Here is a 20,892-nt window from a genome sequence, read left to right as displayed (position 1 = left end):
TTCACCTCTTCCCTCTGAACCCCCAAACATACAGCTCTGACCTACCACCATTGGCCTTTCAATGACTGCCCCACAAACTTGCCCACAATCACTATGATTGTGTTGCCACTGCTGTTTAAATAATTGTATAGTATTTTAATGTGTTGCACATAAGACTTTTATTTTCTTTTATTATTATTATTATTATTGTTATTATTATTATTATTATTATTTCTTTTGTATTTTTAATGTCAAATTCCTGTGTATATCTGTATATATATGGTCTTTAACAATAAATTCGACTTTGACTTGACTTTGAGTTTGAAACTTAAATGTGAAAGGCTTCAGCCCTGACTGTAACGCTAACTCAGGTAAGCTCAGGTGGTGGATGTATTAGACATTTCTTTTTTGCTTTTAGTTAGGTTTGGGCACCTGGCTGGGAATTGTTAATTGTTTGACTTAAAATAAATCCTTCACAATATTAACTAGAAGTCAAACTTCAAAAGTGAAAAAAAGGCTGGCAGTTTCCTGCCAATTCTGACCTGGCATCACACAATCAAAATTCCAGTAAAATAAAAAGCAACCCAATCACCAAGCTATTTTATAAGTAATAAACAGAAAATAAAACAATAAAAAAAAAAAAACTACCAGAAACCTCAAAGCACAGGCCGAGGGGGCGGTGTGGCAGCAATTTTTCACTTGATTTTTTCCTGGCTTCTGTTTGGCCACAGCAAATGTGGTACTCATATAAAATGTTGTGATATGGATAGGTAGTGTGAGTATTGTAATTTCACAAAACATATAATCATATGGAAGTGTATTTCTGTCAATACAGTTAATGCTTACATTTACAAAACAAACAAACAAACAAACAAACAAAAGCAAACACTAGAATAGAACCAAATCAAACATGCTGATCTACCTTCTATGGTGACCCGTCAGAATAATCCCTCAAAAAATATGTGGGTATTCTTAAACTTCAGTAGAAACTCAAATATTCAAGTACGATTTACAAATAAAGGACTATAAGTGGCACTCATACATCTGTTTTCTCGAGTACCCCAGCCTGCCCACGGTTATTGTAAAAAATAAAAACAGCAAGAATTGTTTTAATGCAAACAGTCATTTAATTGCATCAAATATGAAAAAACAGTCCATTATTATTCAACTGGTGGAACAAAATATGCTTCAATCCCTCCATTCCTGGTTATTTAGGCAGATTCTCAATTTAACAGCTGAAATGAATCTGCAAATATTTTTCCAAACAAAACATTTATTCACTTATCAGCATGCTCTTCAACAATTTATGGTCATTTCCATTATTAAAAATGTTAATAAATTTTATTTCCTGCTAATGACCTTAGCTCAGAAGTAAAATATTTATACATCCGTTCCCACTCTAAATAGCAAAACAGTCCAAGGTAGACCCTGTGGGGTATGCTGTCTATACAGTGACCAAGAGAAACCAAAATAAGTTCATGTTTACCATGGAAGGTGTCCGGAAAACATATAATAAAACAACAATTATTTCTTACATAGACTAGCCTAATTTCCATGTAGTACTAATATCTTTACACTCATTTCCACAGTAAATTCAGTAAAGCAGACAAGGGTTTTTTTTATCACGTTGAACCACCTGATGTGGTTTTCTGTTAAATCTGAAGAAAAACTGAGTTTAAAAATTAACTGGAGTAACACAAATTTTAAAAATGAATAGCAAGATTGTTAAAGTTTAACACTAAACAGCCCGACGTCCTCTCTTGGTTGGCACGTTGGATGCTTGTCCTTGCTTTCTTTTTTGCTCCTGTTGTCCTGTTGTTAATATTAGAAAGAGGAAATACAATGGGTAAAATAAGTATTGCACATGTCAACAATTTTCTAAGTTAATATATTTCTAAACGTGCTGTTGTCATGAAATTCTCACCAGATGTCAGTAACAACCCATTAAAGTTATGTGTAATAAAGAGAAATGACAAACGAAAAGGTATTGAACACATGAACAAAGGAACAGGCAAAAAGACGCTTTGTGTCTTTCCTTACTGTCCTTCTTCCCTGCTGTTTTTCTTTCCCTCCCCTTTTCTTGAACTTGTCTACGTCTTTCCCTTTTCTATCCCCTAGCCCTGTCTGTTCCAATTGTAATAACTGAAAAGTAAAAAAATAAATAAATAATAAAGCTCAATCAAGTGGACCAGTATGGCATTTTATGCATTTTAATTGGCCTTCAGACAATAATTCTGATTACTGCAGCGCCAAACGGGACAGGAATGGAAAAAAAAAGCCATTTAGTGCAAATTAAAATCAGCTGGTTTAGTCTCAACTGATGGCTTATAGAACCATGTTTCATTACTAAGGTGTCACACAGGAAACATCTCGTGAAGGATGAAGCCAATGAGCAAACTCTACACCTTTGCAGCCTTGTTGTTGCAAAACATACTGATAACACTGGTTAAACCACTGAAGGTTCCAGTTCAGGATTTGGAGACTGGGTGTATGAAAGGATGGGACAAAATCACACCTGCACCCAATGCATGTGACTAGTTTCTCCGTGCAGTAGGCATCTTGATGCCGTCATCACCAACAAAGGGTTTTGTTCAAAGTATGAAATAAAATTCAGTGAGCATGTTGAAAACATTTTCCCCGTGTCATTATTAGACATAAATTATGGACATGTATACTTTGATTTCATTGGATGGGCTGTTACTGACATCTGGTGAGAATTTTATGTCAACAGCACCTTAATTCAGTTTTATTTATACAGGGTCAAATCACAACAACAGTCGCTTCAAGGTGCTTTATATTGTAAGGTAGACCCTGTAGGGTACATACAGAGAAAAACCCAACAATCATATGACCCCCTATGAGCAAGCACTTTGGCGACAGTGGGAAGGAAAAACTCCCTTTTAACAGGAAGAAACCTCCGGCAGAACCAGGCTCAGGGAGGGGCGGGGCCATCTGCTGTGATTGGTTGGGGTGAGTTTGAAAATCATAAAAAGTGTTCAATAGAGTGATGTTAAAGCTGACTGAATGCTGATCCCAGCCCAATAGCCAGTCCCTGATCTGCCACAGGAAACAAAAGCAGTGATGAGTAGTCAGGATGTAGCTTCCACTTCTCCTGGTTCATGTTTCTACAGTAGATCCACGTGGCGATTGTTTTAAAGTGTCTTTGGTCTGGTTTTCATCTTTGCTTTGTGTTGCAGGCCTTGTGTTCATACCTAAAAACCAAATACTAGCACTGTATGTGTGTCCTCATTAGGATAGGGATTTATGCTGGTTTGTAGGATTGTAGCCTCAGGTTTATCCTGTTACAGTGAGATGCAAAAGTTTGGGCAACCTTGTTAATAGTCATTATTTTTCCTGTATAAATCATTGGTTGTTACAATAAAAAAATGTCAGTTAAATATATCATATAGGAGACACACAGTGATATTTGAGAAGTGAAATGAAGTTTATTGGATTTACAGAAAGTGTGCAATAATTGTTTAAACAAAATCAGGCAGGTGCATAAATTTGGGCACTGTTGTCATTTTATTGATTCCAAAACCTTTAGAACTAATTATTGGAACTCAAATTGGCTTGGTAAACTCAGTGACACTGACCTACATACACAGGTGAATCCAGTAATGAGAAAGAGTATTTAAGGGGGTCAATTGTAAGTTTCCCTCCTCTTTTAATTTTCTCTGAAGAGTAGCAACATGGGGGTCTCAAAACAACTCTCAAATGACCTGAAGACAAAGATTGTTGACCATCATGGTTTAGGAGAAGGACACAGAAAGCTGTCTCAGAGATTTAAGCTGTTTCCACAGTTAGGAACATATTGAGAAAATGGAAGACCACAGGCTCAGTTCAAGTTAAGGCTGGAAGTGTCAGACCAAGAAAAATCTCGGAGAGACAGAAGCGACGAATGGTGAGAACAGTCAGAGTCAACCCACAGACCAGCACCAAAGACCTACAACATCATGTTGCAGCAGATGGAGTCACTGTGCATCGTTCAACCATTCGGCGCACTTTACACAAGGAGATGCTGTATGCGAGAGTGATGCAGAGGAAGCCTTTTCTTCGCCCACAGCACAAACAGAGACGCTTGAGGTTTGCTAAAGCACATTTGGACAAGCCAGCTTCATTCTGGAATAAGGTGTGGACTGATGAAACTAACATTGAGTTATTTGTGCATAACAAGGGGTGTTATGCATGGAGGAAGAAGAACACAGCAAGAAAAACACCTGCTACCTACAGTAAAATATGGTGGTGGTTCCATCCTGCTGTGGGGCCAGTGCAGGGACTGGGAATCTCGTCAAAGTTGAGGGACACACGGATTCCACTCAGTATCAGCAGATTCTGGAGACCAATGTCCAGGAATCAGTGACAAAGCTGAAGCTGCACCGGGGCTGGATCTTTCAACAAGACAACGACCCGAAACACTGCTCAAAATCCACTAAGGCATTCATCCAGAGGAACAAGTACAACGTTCTGGAACGGCCATCTCAGTCCCAGACCTGAATATTATTGAAAATCTGTGGTGTGAGTTAAAGAGAGCTGTCCATGCTCGGAAGCCATCAAACCTGAATGAACTAGAGATGTTTTGTAAAGAGGAATGGTCCAAAATACCTTCAACCACAATCCAGACCTTAATTGTAACCTACAGGAAGCGTTTAGAGCATAGGTGTCAAACTCTGGCCCGTGGGCCAAATTTGGCCCGCAGCCTAATTACATTTGGCCCGCGAAGCCATACCAAATTATTATTAGAGCTGGCCTACTGGTATTATACAGCTAATATATATATTGTTTAGTATTAAGCTTTGCTTGTTCCATATTCAGTTTTTCAGCAAAATGTGTTTGCGTCCATAAGAAAAGATTCATTCTTATATCTGGAGGAATAAATATATTTCAATAAATATTAACGTTAGCCCGCGACTTTGTTCCAGTTTTGAATTTTGGCCCACTGTGTATGTGAGTTTGACACCCCTGGTTTAGAGGCTGTAATTTCTGCAAAAGGCAAATCTACTAAATATTGATTTCATTTCTTTCTTTCTTTTTTTTGTGGTGCCCAAATTTATGCACCTGCCTGATTTTGTTTAAACAATTATTGCACGCTTTCTGTAAATCCAATAAACTTCATTTCACTTCTCAAATATCACTGTGTGTCTCCTATATGATATATTTAACTGACATTTTTTATTGTAACAACCAACGATTTATACAGGAAAATAATGACTATTAACAAGGTTGCCAAACTTTTGCATCCCACTGTATATTGTACTTATGAGACATTTTGTTTAAGGTAATTTTATAGAGAATTGCAAAAGAAATGTAATGTGTAGTATAAGTACTTAGTTTCTCCTGGAAGTAATGGTAGTAATGTACTGCATTACATTTAATAAGAGTGTTCTGTGTAATATGTTACTCTTTTGAGTTATGACCTCAATGCTGATCATGCAAAAACTACACAGCATGTAATTAATTTGCACAAATAGATTCATTTGGAGACGGTGGTGACCCTTAAAGCAGAGCCAATGAGAACTCAATGATATTAATAATGGCATCAGAATCACTAAATTCTTATCCATCTCCATTCCTGCTGTCAAATATAAATAAAGTAAAAGTCAGAGATGAAAAAATAACCTTTTTTCTTAGATTGTCCTTCCCCAGACGCATCTTTGGTCTTCAGCTCCACCTCCACAGGGTAATGGTCACTGATGTCCAGGGTCTTAAAAAGTTGAATGACAACACTCATGGTGTCCTTTAAAATGCTAAAACCTGTCAAATCATTTCTATCTTTGAGCTTAGAAAAAACTCACCTCCTCATCGGTCAGCTTAAACTCCTGCTGGAAGTTGAAGGACTTGGCCGAGTTGGGGACGATGGCGTTCATCATGGTCTCTCCATACACAACAATTCTGTTTGACAAAGAGGAGACGCATTTCTTTTAAACAGTTAAGAACTTCATTTCTGTCTGTACTTTATAGCGTTAAGTGCCATGTGTTTTATTTCTCCATTTTCTGTCTCAAATTGAAATTCACTGATGCCAATATTATTTCTTATGTGAGAGGCACTCTGAGAAAAAAATCTTTAAAATATTAAGAGTCTGAGACTACATACCTCCACTACAGCTATACTGATTTAGTTCCTGAATTCCTGCACTTTTTTCACACAAATTTAATGTACACACAAGTAGATTTAATCAGGATTCGTGAGTCATCCAGCCTCATGTGCACGTTCTCAATACAGACAAACTCTAACAAACAAATAACTAGGGATGCAACGATACCAATTTTTTCAAACCGATACTTGGATCTGAGTACTTGCCGATACAGAGTACAAAAAAACGATACTTCTACCACACACACACACACACACACACACACACACAAATACAATGAATTGGAAGACAGGTTTTATTATATTCCCTGCCGATAAAAAATTAAATCTTAATAAAAATGACCACAAAAAAATTTCAAGTGAAAAATAAGCACTTCTGTTAAATTATTGCAGAGTCTCCACATTGTAATTTTACAAAATATCACTGAACTATTGGCACTGTCTCGAGCTTTCAGAATAATAAATAAACACTGTTTGGAATAAAATAAATACAAATTAGGTTTGAGAATAAAATAAACTTTTAAATTATTGCAGAGTGTCCATATTGTTAACAAACAAAATAATTATTATTATATAAATAATAAAATATAAATAATTATAAAATAAATAATAAATAAAATAATAATTGGCCCCCTAGTGGCCAATCTAAAAAACTACATCAGAAATGACAAGCCACCCTCTGATTAATGAAATAAGTTAGTATCGGTTCATGGTATCGGTTAACTTTTACGAGTATGAGTACACACACATTTTACAGTATCGGCCCCGATACCCGATACCAGTATCAGTATCGGTGCATCCCTACAAATAACAACTAACTCTTATTTCCTTTTGGTCATTATGCACAATTTTTCAAAACACCAGAAGCAAAGAAATAGAAATTAGAAATATCCCAAAAGGTCGTGCCATTATATAGTGATTATATAGAGATTTTTAAACTCGGGCATAGAAAGTGCTATGTGTGTGTCACCTGTCGTAGGTGTTATCATTGTTGTTGCTAGCTGTGGTGTCGACATCGTCATCAATGAGCCAGTTGTAGGAAGAAGAGCAGATGCGAATCTTTTCCTTCTTCTTCTTGGAGAGATATCGTCCGTCAGCATTAAAGTCCCCCAAAATCATTATATTCTGCCAAAAAATGCCAAAAGAGAGCAGAACTCACTTAGTACAATGACAGATGTTTGTTACAGCCAGTATGTGACACTCGAATGTCTAATCAGAGGAGCTTGCAAAGAAAAGTAGCAACTTAAAGAAGTCCAGACGCTTTTCTTTGCAAGCTCTTCTGACTACGATGACCTGGATGACTGAGAACCTTCACAGACATCTAATGTCTAATGGTATTAAGGTATTCTTTAAATAACAGCACAGAGATTTATATGGTAGGATATATTTATTATTATGCGATCCCGTGAAGAGCTGTCATTTATTGAGCATCACTTCACTGTAGGATACAAAGATTTATGCACTTATGTTTTAAAAGTTTTCTTTTCATTTGTTAATGAGCAAAGCAGCTTGAAGACATCCTTCCTTATCGGTCTGTGTAAAGGATGACAAAATCAAGTAGTTAAAAATATATTATAATCTGAGTCACTGTATGGATTAACAAGGTGTGATATTCAGGATCTGCTTTAAAACAAAGGTCAGATAAAGTTATTTATTAAGATTCTGAATGAAGGGAGTTTAATCTGTGTCCTGCTTTGGAGCTTAGTTCACAGTTCGTTGTTTATTCGCTGCTTGGTTAGGTTTAGGAACTAAAAGTAATTGTTTAGTTTTAGAAAGATATTGTAGTATTGTAGGCGGGCGATCGTGGCTCAAGAGTTGGGAGTTCGCCTTGTAATCGGAAGGTTGCCGGTTCGAGCCCCGGCTTGGACAATCTTGTTCGTTGTATCCTTGGGCAAGACACTTCACCCGTTGCCTACTGGTGGTGGTCAGAGGGCCCGGTGGCGCCAGTGTCCGGCAGCCTCGCCTCTGTCAGTGCGCCCCAGGGTGGCTGTGGCTACGATGTAGCTGCCATCACCAGTGTGTGAATGGGTGGATGACTGGTTGTGTAAAGCGCTTTGGGGTCCTTAGGGACTAGAAAAGCACTATACAAATACAGACCATTTACCATTTATTGTAGTATTTCAGCTGGAAGTTTTCTGCTGCAAGAGAAAATATTCAGCTATATTCTACAAATATTCTAAAAGGCAACAAATCCCAGGTAACTTCATGGTCATACGTGTCACACACCAGGCCGCATAGTCAAGAACTTAAACTTACTATGAAGTATGTAGTCAGTATAATCACTACAACACCTGGCCAGGTGTTGCTAGTGTTGCTTATTTGAAATAAGCCAAACCTTATCAATAAAGTCTCTTTATTGCAGAAACAAAGTGTGACACAAGCAGGCTGGGGGAAAGGCAGGGTGGAGTGGGTCATCATGCATTTTTTCAATTTACTATAACGCCCCTTGAAGCAACTGTTGTGTTGAATTGGCTCTATACAAATAAAACTGAATCTGTCTGAATTTTTTAATCAAAACATAAAACTTACATCAGTTTTCCATTTCTTCCTGATGTCTTCAACTACATCATGCAGCTCGTCCAGCTCCTTCAGAGAGTCCTCTGGCTTTGTGTGGACTGGGATCAGGACCAGATCGTCCACAACTGAAATACAGTTTTTTATATTTAGATGAGAAGGTGGAGTGCTACACTATCAGGCATCACTGTCAGGCTCAGGTAACAGGCTGCCTCTGTACAGAGACATCTGCCGGTATAATAACAAATTTAATTAATATCAGAGTGATGTAATTATGTTATTCTATTCAATGAATTCCAAAACATAATATCAGTGTTATCCTGACTGTTGACTGTTTGACTACTGCCAAGGTTGTTAGTGTGAAAAATATGAAGTAAGGAAGTAAAGGACAGAAATGGCTAATTCAGGGTATAACCTGTGTTTATTGGGCACTGACCCACTAGTGATGTTGTAGGGCTCCTCCGACAGCCAAACCCATCTGTTCTCTGATTGGATTGTTACATTTGTGATTGACATGACATTGACCAATCAGATGAAAGGAAGAAAAATAGTGTTTTTTACGCACACACAAATTCTTTTTACACATACAAAACTGATTTACAAGTACAAAATATTTATGACCACATTTTGAGCCCATACGTTACTTCATTGTTATTGTTAATTGTGAGAGAAAGAAGGGAATTTTGAAGGGTTTTTTTTAGCATTTTATTTTTCAGACAAACTCTTACTGTGTTCACTAGCTCACAGATAGTCATCCTATCATGGTTTCCATTTAGGCACAGAGAGAAATTTACTATGAGTGCTCAAACATAATTTCTTTACTGTAAGAAGTCAGTGTCAGCTCAAATAGACAAGTTAAAACGATGCGTTTGTTCTAACTTACAGTTCATGTTATGCACTACCTAAAATAATGTTTTTGTGAAATCTATATGAAGTATAGAAACTGTGCTACTGACTCTGTATTTATGTAAAGAAAATGTGGACGAGGTTGGACTGTTTCTAACTGAAGCTTAGTAGCTGCTTCTTCATCTCCCCTCCCTTTGCCCCTGTTTAAGTGCACAACACTGGTTAGTGTGAAGTAAGAGACTGATAAAATACCAGGATGCAGTCATCAAAACTGGGGGCAGACTTTCTGGACAAACAGTACTATACAAATGTTCCAAAACATACCAACAACACAAACAGAGTCAATGTGAGCAGTTCAGTTACTCGAGTAGGTGAAGGTGAAGTCCGGCACCTATTGCACACCTGTCAATCAAAGCCCAGTCTACAGATGGTGGGAAAGAACAGTCCTAATACTTTGTTATTGTACTTAAGTAGAATTTTTTTAGGTATCTCTACTTTACGTGAGCATTTATTTTTATGGCAACTTTTTACTTTTATTCCCTACATTTTCAAAAAATTATCTGTACTTATCTGTAGGGGACTCAATACCTTTGGTTCATCTATAGCTTTTATTCTCAGGGGTTAAAGTGGGCTGGAAGTCGTGATTGCGGTATTACAGAGTCTAGCTTGTGCTAGAATCATGAAGTGAGGTTTTTTTAAGTGGCAGGTAGGGCTGCCAGGATTAGTCGACTAGTCACGATTATGTCGACTATTAAAATCGTCGATGACTGATTTAATAGTCGACGCGTCGTTTGAAGCTTTGTAAGATCACAAAAGACGCAGGAATAAGTAGTAGGATTTAAGAGTGTAATAACAGACTGAAACAGAAGATGGCAGCACTGCATGTACAAGGATGCCAGCTGCCGTTAAACCCCGAAGAAGAAGTAGCTCTGTCCCAGAATTCATAGCGCAGCCCAGCTCAGTTTCCAACAATGGCGGCAGCTAGTTAGTTTTAATATTACTCTTATTATTCTTTCTGGGTCACAAAATAAACGTTTAACATATTTTCAGGCGAGAATGTAGCTGTGTAAACCTCAAATATCTGCTCAGTTTATCGAGACACCACATATTTTCAAAAGCGCTCCGACGTTTTCGGAGACGTCTGTTACCCACTAGCTCAATAGCTAGCCGGGGGCTAGGCTCACTAGAGCCGTGAGAACACCGGACTCCCGGGAAATCGTTTTCAAACCCACCGCTGTCTTTTGCTACTCAGGTTAAACATGATATATAAGTCACTTAGATAACTTTAAAATGTTATTGTTTGGCTTTCTTTAGTATTTTATTTGTTCCTGAGTAAATCGGTTTGGCTGAGATTAAAGTTATAGTTTTTACACAGCTGAATAAACATCAAGAAGACAGCTGATTATCAGAAGTGTGAGATGCTCAAGAATATACTCCGGTGTCCTGTTATATTTTAGATAGCAAGGAGTTAATTAAACTTCACCGAAACAATCTGCAAATTTCATTAAAATTTAATAAACTATCATCTTGTCTTTATTTTTAGTTAGCGCATACCTTAAACACTTAAAGCTGTAATGATAGTTATATAGGAGCAGATGCTGCTGGTGCAATAAGCTGTACGTTTTAAATGCAGCGCTTCTATCTGCTCAACACATCAGCACGTACACAAACTGTTTGTGTGCACTGTGTCGCTAGTTAAAGATCCAGCGGCTCTATTTCAAAGGGAGAGAAAAGAAAGAGAGCTAACTTCACTCAGAGATGGAGAAAGGTAAGGAAGACAGGACAGGAGAGGAAGAAGAGAGCTTAGATTTAAAGGTAATGATGTTCAGTGCTTGATAAACTGCAAATTTAAAGCTTGCGTGTAATATCATCATTTTAATCAAATATTGGATTAGTGTATTTTGATATTGGTGTGTGTGTTTTTGGCTGTATCCCAATTCAGGGTCTGCAGCCTTAAAGGCCGCATTTTAAGGCCGATTACGTCACAGCGACGCGACGAAGGCTGTCCCAATTCAAAGGCTGCTCGAAATGCAGCCTCAAATGCGTCCTTAATTTCCCTGAATTTTAAGGATGGGTCGGCGTAGCCTTCATGGCCCAACATATCCCACATATACTTGGTTTTAAAGCCTTTAAAATATACGCTGTTCAATAGTTCTGACAGAGAATGTGACAATTTTATGGATAATTAAATTACATAATACACAATGATTGTTGTGTAAACATGTTTTACACAATGATTGTTGTGTAAAACATGATTACACAACAATCATGTTCTACAGTTCTGTGGTCTCAGCTTCAGATACTTTCTACACAAAGCTCGTGTAGAAACAAACAAACAAATGAACAAAATATGTTCTCCTTCATTTCTGTCAAACAAAGCTGTATGAAACATTTATTAAAATAATCAAATTACAGCATTTACATTTATGTTAGATTACTTTTAATTAACTGCTTTAGCCCACTTACAATGAAAATGTGAAAGAATCTTGTTCACGACCTGTGTAGTATGTTAACACCATTGGAAGTAAAAATAAAGTAATAAAGTAAAAGTAAAATAGTGTTTTTTATAAAGCTCTGACTTGTATTATGAGTCTGTGGTCTGGGAGAGAGTCTTTAACTGTCTGTCTGCAAAATACAGGATATACTGACCAATGTTGGGCAATTATTTATAGTTACTTCTTCAAAAAAGTTACTGAGTTTTGCAAACAACAAAGTTTTTTGCAGCTGTTTGCCTAATAATGCAGCCAAGGCCGTTTTTTAAATAAACATTTCAAACTATTTACAGAACAATCAGCTGTTCTGCATCAAATTTGATGCCACACAGATTATTTGTGCCACTCCAAAAATAATTTGTCCACTATGAGATAAAGGAGAACAACAGCCTGATACCTGCAGGCCTGACAAAAGGAGATTTATCACTGCTGTAACACCTGTAACATTCAGCAGTCGCCTCATTGTTCTGACACACAACAAAAATACTGACTACACTACACACTAACTACACAAGATTTGCGCGTGGCAAATCTCTCACATCTCAAAACACCGCTGTCACTAAGGGACAATTGGTGAAAATTGCACTCTCACTTTTAAACCCCCTCACCCTAAAACTTATAAAACGCAGTTTTTACCGTTTCTTCCCGCAGTAAAAATGAATAACGACAGTATTCAGGAAGAAAAACAAACACTGCATATATATTTTTTTATCATAACTCTGGTTTTACGTGACCTATCAAAACAATTTAAAAACTGGTATAAAGTCCACACTTTTCCCGTCAGTTGTTCCGTCTGTCCTGCTCACATCTCCAATGGTAGTGTTGCCAACTCCTCAGTAAGTAAAATCGCTATTGGTTGTCCTAAAAGTCGCTAGAAGTCGCTAAATGACGTCATCACCTAATTTGCATAATTGGTCATGCTAATGTAATTGTAACCTACGCTGCTGGAGAGAGAAATAACATCGTGGACGAGACATAAAGTGAGCAAAAAACGTCCTAAATGCATTTAGAATTTATTTAGAACTACAAATTAAATTTCTTTTAGCAATTATTGTTTTTTGTAATGTCTTTCACGTCTTTTTTTAGCGACTTTTTTTTAGAAAAAAAGTCGCTAGGGGGTCTGAAAACTCGCTAAATATAGCGACAAAGTCGCTAAGTTGGCAACACTGTCCAATGGTTGTACACGTTGTCATTAACGTGGCTTCACTCCACATCAGCCGTTTTGCTCGCTAAAACACCGGTGTCAGCACATAAGGACGCTGTCATAGCCTGTCAGCGACGTTGCTTAGCTGCGTATATACGAATGTGAATCGCATCATTGGCTGGAGCAGCCAGTCACCGGTCACTCACACTGCGAAACAACATGAATTTTAACTTGTTTATTTAAATCTTAGTTCCAGTTAGATTTTTTTGTGCACAACGATTGCGCGCGCAGCTTGGATGGAACGTTGCCCCGAGGCCGTAACAGCAGTTTTGTCCAGGATAATAAGGTTAGGTTGCGTTAATGTGGATTCACAGCAAGACTGTTGTGCTCGTGGTCAGATTTATGTGAAATTTAAACTGATAATGTTTAGATCCATTCACTAAATTCTGACTTTATACCAGCTGTATTCTGTCTGGTGTAAAGATAATAAACAGTGTAGTGTCAATGCAGGGGATAGACATCAGCCATTATAGCTTGTCAAACTGTGTACATCTTATTGAATTCAGTTCTGTAAATCCACAAAGAGCAGCAGGTCAGCTGATCACAGCAAATACACTAAGAAAATTAGAAATGATTGTGAGCTGTGATTCTTTCCCCTTTGCTGAGCCAATACACAGATCTTAGGGTGGTTGGCACTTCCACTTGTTTTGTTTTGTAACTTAAAGCGTTACTCAAACACAGTAAAAAGCACAAACCTGTAGTTGGACAATGAAACCGCAGGATGAAGGGCTCTCTGGAAAAGGCATCTTCATCTCCAGCCTGATTATCTTCATACTGGTGTGTATCCTTCAGCGTCACTTCATCTGGTCTGAGAGATAAACACAAATAGACATCAGTGTGTCTGGCCATGAATCACACAAATTAAAGTCTGATTAATAACCACTGAGATCTTGTATTCGAGTGAACTTAGACTCACACACCTGTAGAAACAGACATACTGCTCCTTGTAGGTGTCTCGTCCCAGTTGTTTGCTGGCAGTCTTTACGTAGGGGCGTTCTCTGTTAGTGCCGAGGAAAACAGAAGCAACTTAAACATGTTGTAAATAAAATAATTAAATTCACACACTATCACTGCAGGGAACTCACTCAGTTTTGTTGAGTTCATGAAGTAACGTTTCCATGGCTTTGCCGCTCTTATCCACCACCTCCAGCAGGACAATCAAACTGTACCGAGATATGATCTGCAGGAAACACATCATTTAAGTGTTACACATTTTGTCATTGGTGTTGGATTTAAAGCTTTCTGTTGTAAAGGTAAAATTATTATCACCTTGGTGAGCTGTTTGACGACAGACTTGTCATGGACTTTCTTATGTCCCAGGTTCTTGCCATTAAAGGCTGCTATCTTCATTCTGACTTGATTCTGAAAGAGACCAACACACAGTGTGTGATGAATTGTTCAAATGTCTGCTGAATCAAAACAGAGGAAGAAAATGGAGAAGTGCAGCAGAAAAAAGTAGAAAATAAAACAAAGGGAAGAAAGAGAAACTAAAACTTAAACACTGAAACAACTGTGGTTGGTTATTTTGCATCACGAATATACTAAAATATGTCACTGACGACTTTCAAGCTACAACTTCCCAGGTGAAGGCCTCTACTTAACAGCACAGGAGCAACATCTGGAATTGAAAATTGAGAAGTTTCTGGCACTCCAGTTCCTCTAATGCGGTTTCTCATTACAGTAACATTTTTAAACGTAAGTAAATTCAGAGAGCAGCGATAATATATTTTTAGGTTTTACACTTGTTTTTGAAAAAGAAATTCTACTATCACACAGTATCGTGTCCAATGTAGCTAAAACATGAAAGCCTATTATTATCATATAATATGTGATGACTGTTAAACTGTATTCTCACTGCTATATCTAAAAAACTTCATCTGAATTACCATTTTCAAACTACAACATGAACTAAAACATAAAATTGCTGCTTTTTTTGCATAAAAATTGCATAAAATTTTTTTTGCATAAAATTGCTTCCTGCTCAGAATAAATGGATTCTAGTTGGGCTTTCTGTACATTATTTATTAGCTCACGGGTGCAACTATAATGTCGTTACTTTGATGTATTGCTTTTTTCACCTTACTAGTGTTACTGATCTCTCAAAGTGCTTTTAAGTCACACTCAAAGGCAAGTGGAGAACATTCAAACCTCACACTGAAAGGCTCGAGTTAGCTCAATGTAGCAAAAGTAAAAATATTGCTTATGCAGCGTGGAACATTTTAATGGTTTTGAATGACAGAAATAGTTTACTATCAATAATGCATATGTAGTATTCTGAACTACTCTAAACACTCGTACTCTAAGCAGCTCGTACTACTTTCAAATAATGGATTTCTTATGAGTAAGATCAAATACTTAAAGTTATTTAGTGCCTTTTATTTCACTTGAATAAAAACTTTTTAACTGAGGGATTCCCTGAATGCACATTAATTAACTGGCAGGATGTAACATCTTCGTCTCTTTGTTCAGTCACAGACACTGTGGGTGTTCGAGCGTTACAGCAGCACGAACAGCAGTACTCAGGTTTCATTTTGACTCCCCTTATTATGAAAGCAAAAACACTGTTACGGATTTTAAAAGCGAGTAATTCTGACTAATGCAGATATGTATTCACTTTATAAAAGTAGTAAAACTAAAAATTTAAAAATAATACTCACGAGTGTGGCTGAAACAGCAGAATGAAAAATGAAAGAAGCGACTAATCTGACAGCAAACAGACTGACGCTGACTTCTGCAGAAACAAACTGTCTAAGCAGCAGGAAGTTCTCAACCACACACACAAACACACACACACACACATGCACACACACACACACGCACACACACACACTCATACATACAGCATAAACCACACCATGCTCGTCTGTCTTTTATCAGCAGCAGTGTTTCCTGTGTTGCATACAGCTGAGGGGTTTATAGTCATGCTCCTGAGTCTGGTGTTTATGTTTTTGATTATTTGAATTTTTTGTTTCAGTTAGATTTTGGTGATTTCTAGTTCTTTGGTATCGTTCTTTGCCTAACCTGTGTTAGAAGTTTCTTGTATTTCTGTTACAATGTTCTCCTGAACTCTCTCTATTTTCAAAATGTTTTTGAACTCATCTAAATTGGTTACAATTGCATTTTTTCTTAATCAACTTCCCGTCGGTGCTGACTGCTCTTCTGCATTTGGGGGCAGTGACGAGTCCATTAACATTTAATGCACTATGCAAAACGAGACAGAATACAGCACTGCTGTTCTTGCGATCATCCTTTAAACCATTACTGGGGAACAAGTTACAGGGAGCCCTTCATCAGAGCCCCTGATCAACAGGCTCCAACGTGAAGAAAAGCAAAGTTTGTAGCTGCTCCATCCACCACTGTTTGTTTTGCACAGAAAACAAAATCAGCAGCAATGCTCCAGACGTTGTATTAAAATATACAGATAAACTGTCAACTTAGTCTGAGCCTGCTGAAGTTCATCAAATGCTGCCATCCCATTTTACATGGAGGCGATTTCTGCAGCAAACTGGTGAATCTTAACATTTTTCTGATTAAGAGAAATAAAATAAAATACTGTGTTAATTCCATTATATTAATTAATTAATATATTAATATTTAAAATAAACACTTTTTTCACAAACCAATAGACATATACATGGACTAGTAAACCTCAGAGGCAGAGTGAAGCTCAATTTTTGTGCCTTAGTTTAGATCCATCCATCCATCTGCTTCTGCTTCTCCTTTTCAGGGTCGCGGGGGGCGCTGGAGCCTATCCCAGCTGTTATAGGGTGAGAGGCGGGGTACACCTTGGACAGGTCGCCAGTCTGTCGCAGGGCCGACACACAGAGACAGACAACCATTCGCACTCACATTCATTCGCACATTCACACCTAGTGGTAATTTGGATTATCCAATTAACCTATCCCCACAAGCTGCATGTCTTTGGACGGTGGGAGGAAGCCGGAGTACCCGGAGGGAACCCACGCAAACACGGGGAGAACATGCAAACTCCACACAGAAAGACCCCGGCCTGATGGTGGAATTGAACTCAGGACCTTCGTGCTGTGCGGCAACAGTGCTAACCACCGTGCTGCCTTAGTTTAGATTTAGTATATCATTTTATTTATTACTTTTTTTGCCTTTGCCTATTGACTGTGTGAGATTATTTGTATGTTTATTTATGTTTATTTTATAAGGCAATGTTTATTTAATATGGCACGGTCTTCAGAGGGATGCAGAAAATTTGGCCGGCTTGTGCCCAATGACAGGAGAGAAGAAAAGCAGAGCGACCGTCCTGCCTGACATCACTGACCACACTTTAGACGCTCTGATTCCCCGACCAGAGTTCGTATCTAAGCCAGTGGCCATGTCTGTCTCTGTGCATCTCTCTGCAGCAGCAACAGGAGGCAGATCCTTCTCCGCCTTCTCTCACCTCACCTGCGCCCTTCTCAGTTCTTTTTTTTTTGAAAAGGCTTCTTACATCCATTATAGAAGTGTTTTAGGTAACTTAATCCTAATCCGATCCACCTGTTTTATAGCACAGCTGCTGGAGTCCCGCGCACTGTTGACCCCAGTTTGTTGGACCAATCAGCACAGCACTGATGTTAGGTTGGAGCTGCCGGTGGAGCTGCACTGGCAGGTGTGCACACTAGAGAAATCACCGCCCACTCTCCTGACAGTTCTTTGAAAAAAACAAAACATCACTATTCCTGGAAGATCCCCCAGAGCTGTTTGTGCAGACAGCATTTGAAGTTCTCCAGTAGTTTTCCGTGAGGATTAGTAGGAAATTGTTAGCAGCCACTTTATTTTGTTTTCTGTGAACTCCAAGCGAGTTTTTTAAATATAGTATGATATAGTAGCTCTTTTACAGTCTTATAGATCAAAGCGTTTAAATTCAGTGTTCAACTGTTGAAACCTCATTAATTGAACTGGAGCAGCTGTGTTGCATTCATTCTGTATTATGCGTGTAACATCTTTGTATTATTTCTATAATTATAGTTTACTCTTCTATCCTTACTCATCCAGTAACTGCTGGTACATCAGTCAGTGTGATTGGTCAGATGTTACCTGCATGTTAGGGTGATGCAGATAAAGGAAAAAACACCCTGGCTTTGTTGAACTGTGTACAGGGTCCTGGATTCATTTGACAGGTTTTAGCTTGACAATTCCTTCTTCGTGTTCAGACATGACCTCTGGAGCTGCCGCTGTTCTTATGTAGCCTACTACTCCCTTACAAAAACTACACAACTATGCATCAGGTATTTACTTTCTTCCATCCATTTTCTTATGCTTATCTGGGCCAGCAGCCTAAGAATGGAATTGGAATTGATTAGAATTGAATTACTTTATATTCTAAAATAGTGGATCATTGTCTTAACTTCACCAAATCACACATTAAGTCATAATAAAATCCTGGTAGTTATTATCCCACATTCTTACAAAAACATGCATATGAAAAACATCAATAGAATTATTGTATCTTATTATTTAGTATACTGTATCATGTAGCTACATGTCATTTACATAAACACAAAATAACAATGATGAAAGAACACACCCTCGAGAGGCTCCAGGCTAACAAATGTGGGTTGCATACCACGTTATAACTGTTTTAAATGTTGCCATAATATCAGCCAAGAAACAAGTTGGACAGTCAACATATTGTTGTAAGATCAGAAAGTATAAACAGTATATTGAAGTCTCAGAAATCAGTTGATTGTGCCTGCACAGAAGTGTATGTGTCCAATATAAACTTAGTGTAGGGACGTGAAGCATACACCACCATGACTCTAAGCTGTCTAAATTCACTGTCTGAAGATTTTTTGTACAGGTCTGCTCGTTTCTGTAAGTTATGTAAGTTTTTATCAATAAATATACACCTCCACCACCAGCAGCTGACTTTCCTGTTTATATCTCATCTCTGACAGCTCAGATTAAATGCACACAGTTCCAAAGTCTGATTACAGTTTAGCCACATTTCAGTGAAGCAGATCACGTTGTTGCAACTATAATCCTGTTCGCATTTGATGTGTAGTCTTGGCTCATTAATTTAACTGTTGAGCGCTCACATTCGATAGAGTGATTATTGGAAGCGGATGCCCTCGTCCTCATCTCCTTAGCCGGTGTCTGATACTTCATCGAGAGGCCTATCTTTTTTCCTTTCAGTTTCTTCTTGCATTATAATATCTTCCAGTGGAAGATAATGTTCACCTCCATCATTAATCCTGAGGGCATGCATTCTCTCTTGAGTAAGTAAGCAATCATTTGTGTTGGAAACCAGTTTACTTGGTTTCCACGTGCCACACCATTATGGGTGTTTCCTCTCAGTACCCATATGAAGATGATTAAAAAAAAAACCCTCCAAAACTGAGGCATTTATCATAACAAGAATCTTAAGAATTACATAAGAAGAATTTTTAAATTACTGGCTGTATAGCAGTGCAATTCAAACCTGCATAAAACACACACACACACAGAGAGTCAGTAGCAGACACACCCAGTAATATTTAGGATCATTACTAGTAGATCTGCACTGGGACAAAAAAACAAAAATCATCAGCATTTTTGGTGCAGGCGGCCCACTGTGATCATTCAAAGCAGCACACAGTGCAAATATTTGTGCAGTTCCACAAAGCAGTGGTAAAGCTGAATAGTACAAGCAAAAAAAATGAAATAGAATAAAAAAACTGTCATATAATATTCAAATTCTACTTCGAAAACCTGGCTCGATTAGACAGAAAGAAACAGGACTGATGTCAATTAAATGTTTTATTCCCTGAAAAACAAAAGAAAAAATAGTTCAACCTAATTAACTAACTGTCACTTAATGCTTTATTCTCTCTAATTACACTTTCGGTCTTTTTCTTGCTCTGTTGGTGGAAGTATGTGTTGAATCGTGGGGAAACAATGTATCAGCATATCAGCAAATGACAGATTACCAGTTCAGCCCTGTATGTAGGCCAGAAAGTACAAATGGGTGCTGTGTTCATGCTTATTTAAAAATATAAAATTGTTAATCAGATGATAACGTTGCCTCTAAGAATTTCGTATTAACCGCCTGGAAAACGCCAAGTATTTTCACGCTAGTGGAAAACTTCAGACGCTCCTTCTGTCTGCACAAAGAGCGGGAGGGTTTTTCCAGGAATTGTGATGGGGGGGTTTTTCGGAGAACTGACAGGACAGTGGGCGGTGACTTCATACCTGTTGATCTCTAGTGTGCATAAGATACTGTGGGATGGACCGCGGCAAGAAGTGAAACACTTTAGCCGAAAACTTCGAAGTTACCCGGATCCGACAAAATCCTGGTTCCTGGTAGAGGTCTCAGGCGCAGGTGTGCCACAGGATAAACTGGCTGGACTGTCACCGTGTCAAAGAGTAACAACGGACTAACGTCTACTCCAACAGTCCAGCAGATATAAAGTGTATGTATTATTTGTAGGGCTGACCATCCCTAAATCATCTGTAAATATTTACCAAAGCAAGCAAGAGCAAAGAAATGCATTTTAAATATATCAAATATTGAGCGCGTTTATTTCTATACAGCTGTTTGACCATCAGTTAGGCCAGTTATAAAACTATGTTCAAACCAAAAATGATGAGTTCAGAAGTTACATACCGGTCCTGGCGTCTTCACAGAGGAGGCAGTCTCTACAACGGGCGGCTTATACAAAAGGAACAGCGTATCAAACGAGACAGATACCTGTAACAGCTATACAAGGAGGAGAGTGTTTTTGTTAGCCGAGAATGCGATTGGCTACCAATCAGGCAACGCCCAGGTAAAAAAA

General features: G+C 38.1%; 2 protein-coding genes across 4 annotated transcripts in view; both read right to left on the bottom strand.

The window, feature by feature from the left end:
- Positions 1 to 20,793, bottom strand: part of LOC146517828 (deoxyribonuclease-1-like) — a 72,849-nt gene extending 52,056 nt beyond the window's left edge. The window contains exon 1 of the mRNA XM_085161327.1: positions 20,724 to 20,793. The gene's annotated coding sequence lies outside the window, so the exon portion shown is untranslated. The remainder of the gene's footprint in view (positions 1 to 20,723) is intronic.
- On the bottom strand, positions 1,084 to 20,834 carry LOC146517827 (deoxyribonuclease-1-like). 3 transcript variants are annotated; one of them, XM_085161325.1, is made up of 10 exons: positions 20,724 to 20,834; positions 14,399 to 14,491; positions 14,215 to 14,309; positions 14,050 to 14,136; positions 13,825 to 13,937; positions 8,603 to 8,715; positions 7,044 to 7,198; positions 5,775 to 5,871; positions 5,599 to 5,683; positions 1,084 to 1,791 (listed from the first exon to the last, which is right to left on the bottom strand). In XM_085161325.1, the coding sequence occupies exons 2-10, from the start codon at positions 14,477 to 14,479 to the stop codon at positions 1,718 to 1,720; spliced, it is 900 nt and encodes a 299-aa protein (XP_085017451.1). In that variant the 5' UTR covers positions 14,480 to 14,491; positions 20,724 to 20,834; the 3' UTR covers positions 1,084 to 1,717. The 3 variants fall into 3 exon arrangements, with proteins under 3 accessions (XP_085017451.1, XP_085017449.1, XP_085017450.1); XM_085161323.1 differs by lacking the exon at positions 20,724 to 20,834 and adding an exon at positions 15,787 to 15,918; XM_085161324.1 differs by lacking the exon at positions 20,724 to 20,834 and adding an exon at positions 15,787 to 15,917 and having other exon boundaries at positions 14,050 to 14,127.
- Between the last annotated feature and the right edge of the window lie 58 nt (positions 20,835 to 20,892).

The sequence above is a fragment of the Neolamprologus multifasciatus genome, chromosome 5 (genome assembly GCF_963576455.1).
Source record: "Neolamprologus multifasciatus chromosome 5, fNeoMul1.2, whole genome shotgun sequence".
Taxonomy (NCBI): Eukaryota; Metazoa; Chordata; class Actinopteri; order Cichliformes; family Cichlidae; genus Neolamprologus; species Neolamprologus multifasciatus.
This window is presented reverse-complemented; position numbering and strand designations above follow the sequence as displayed.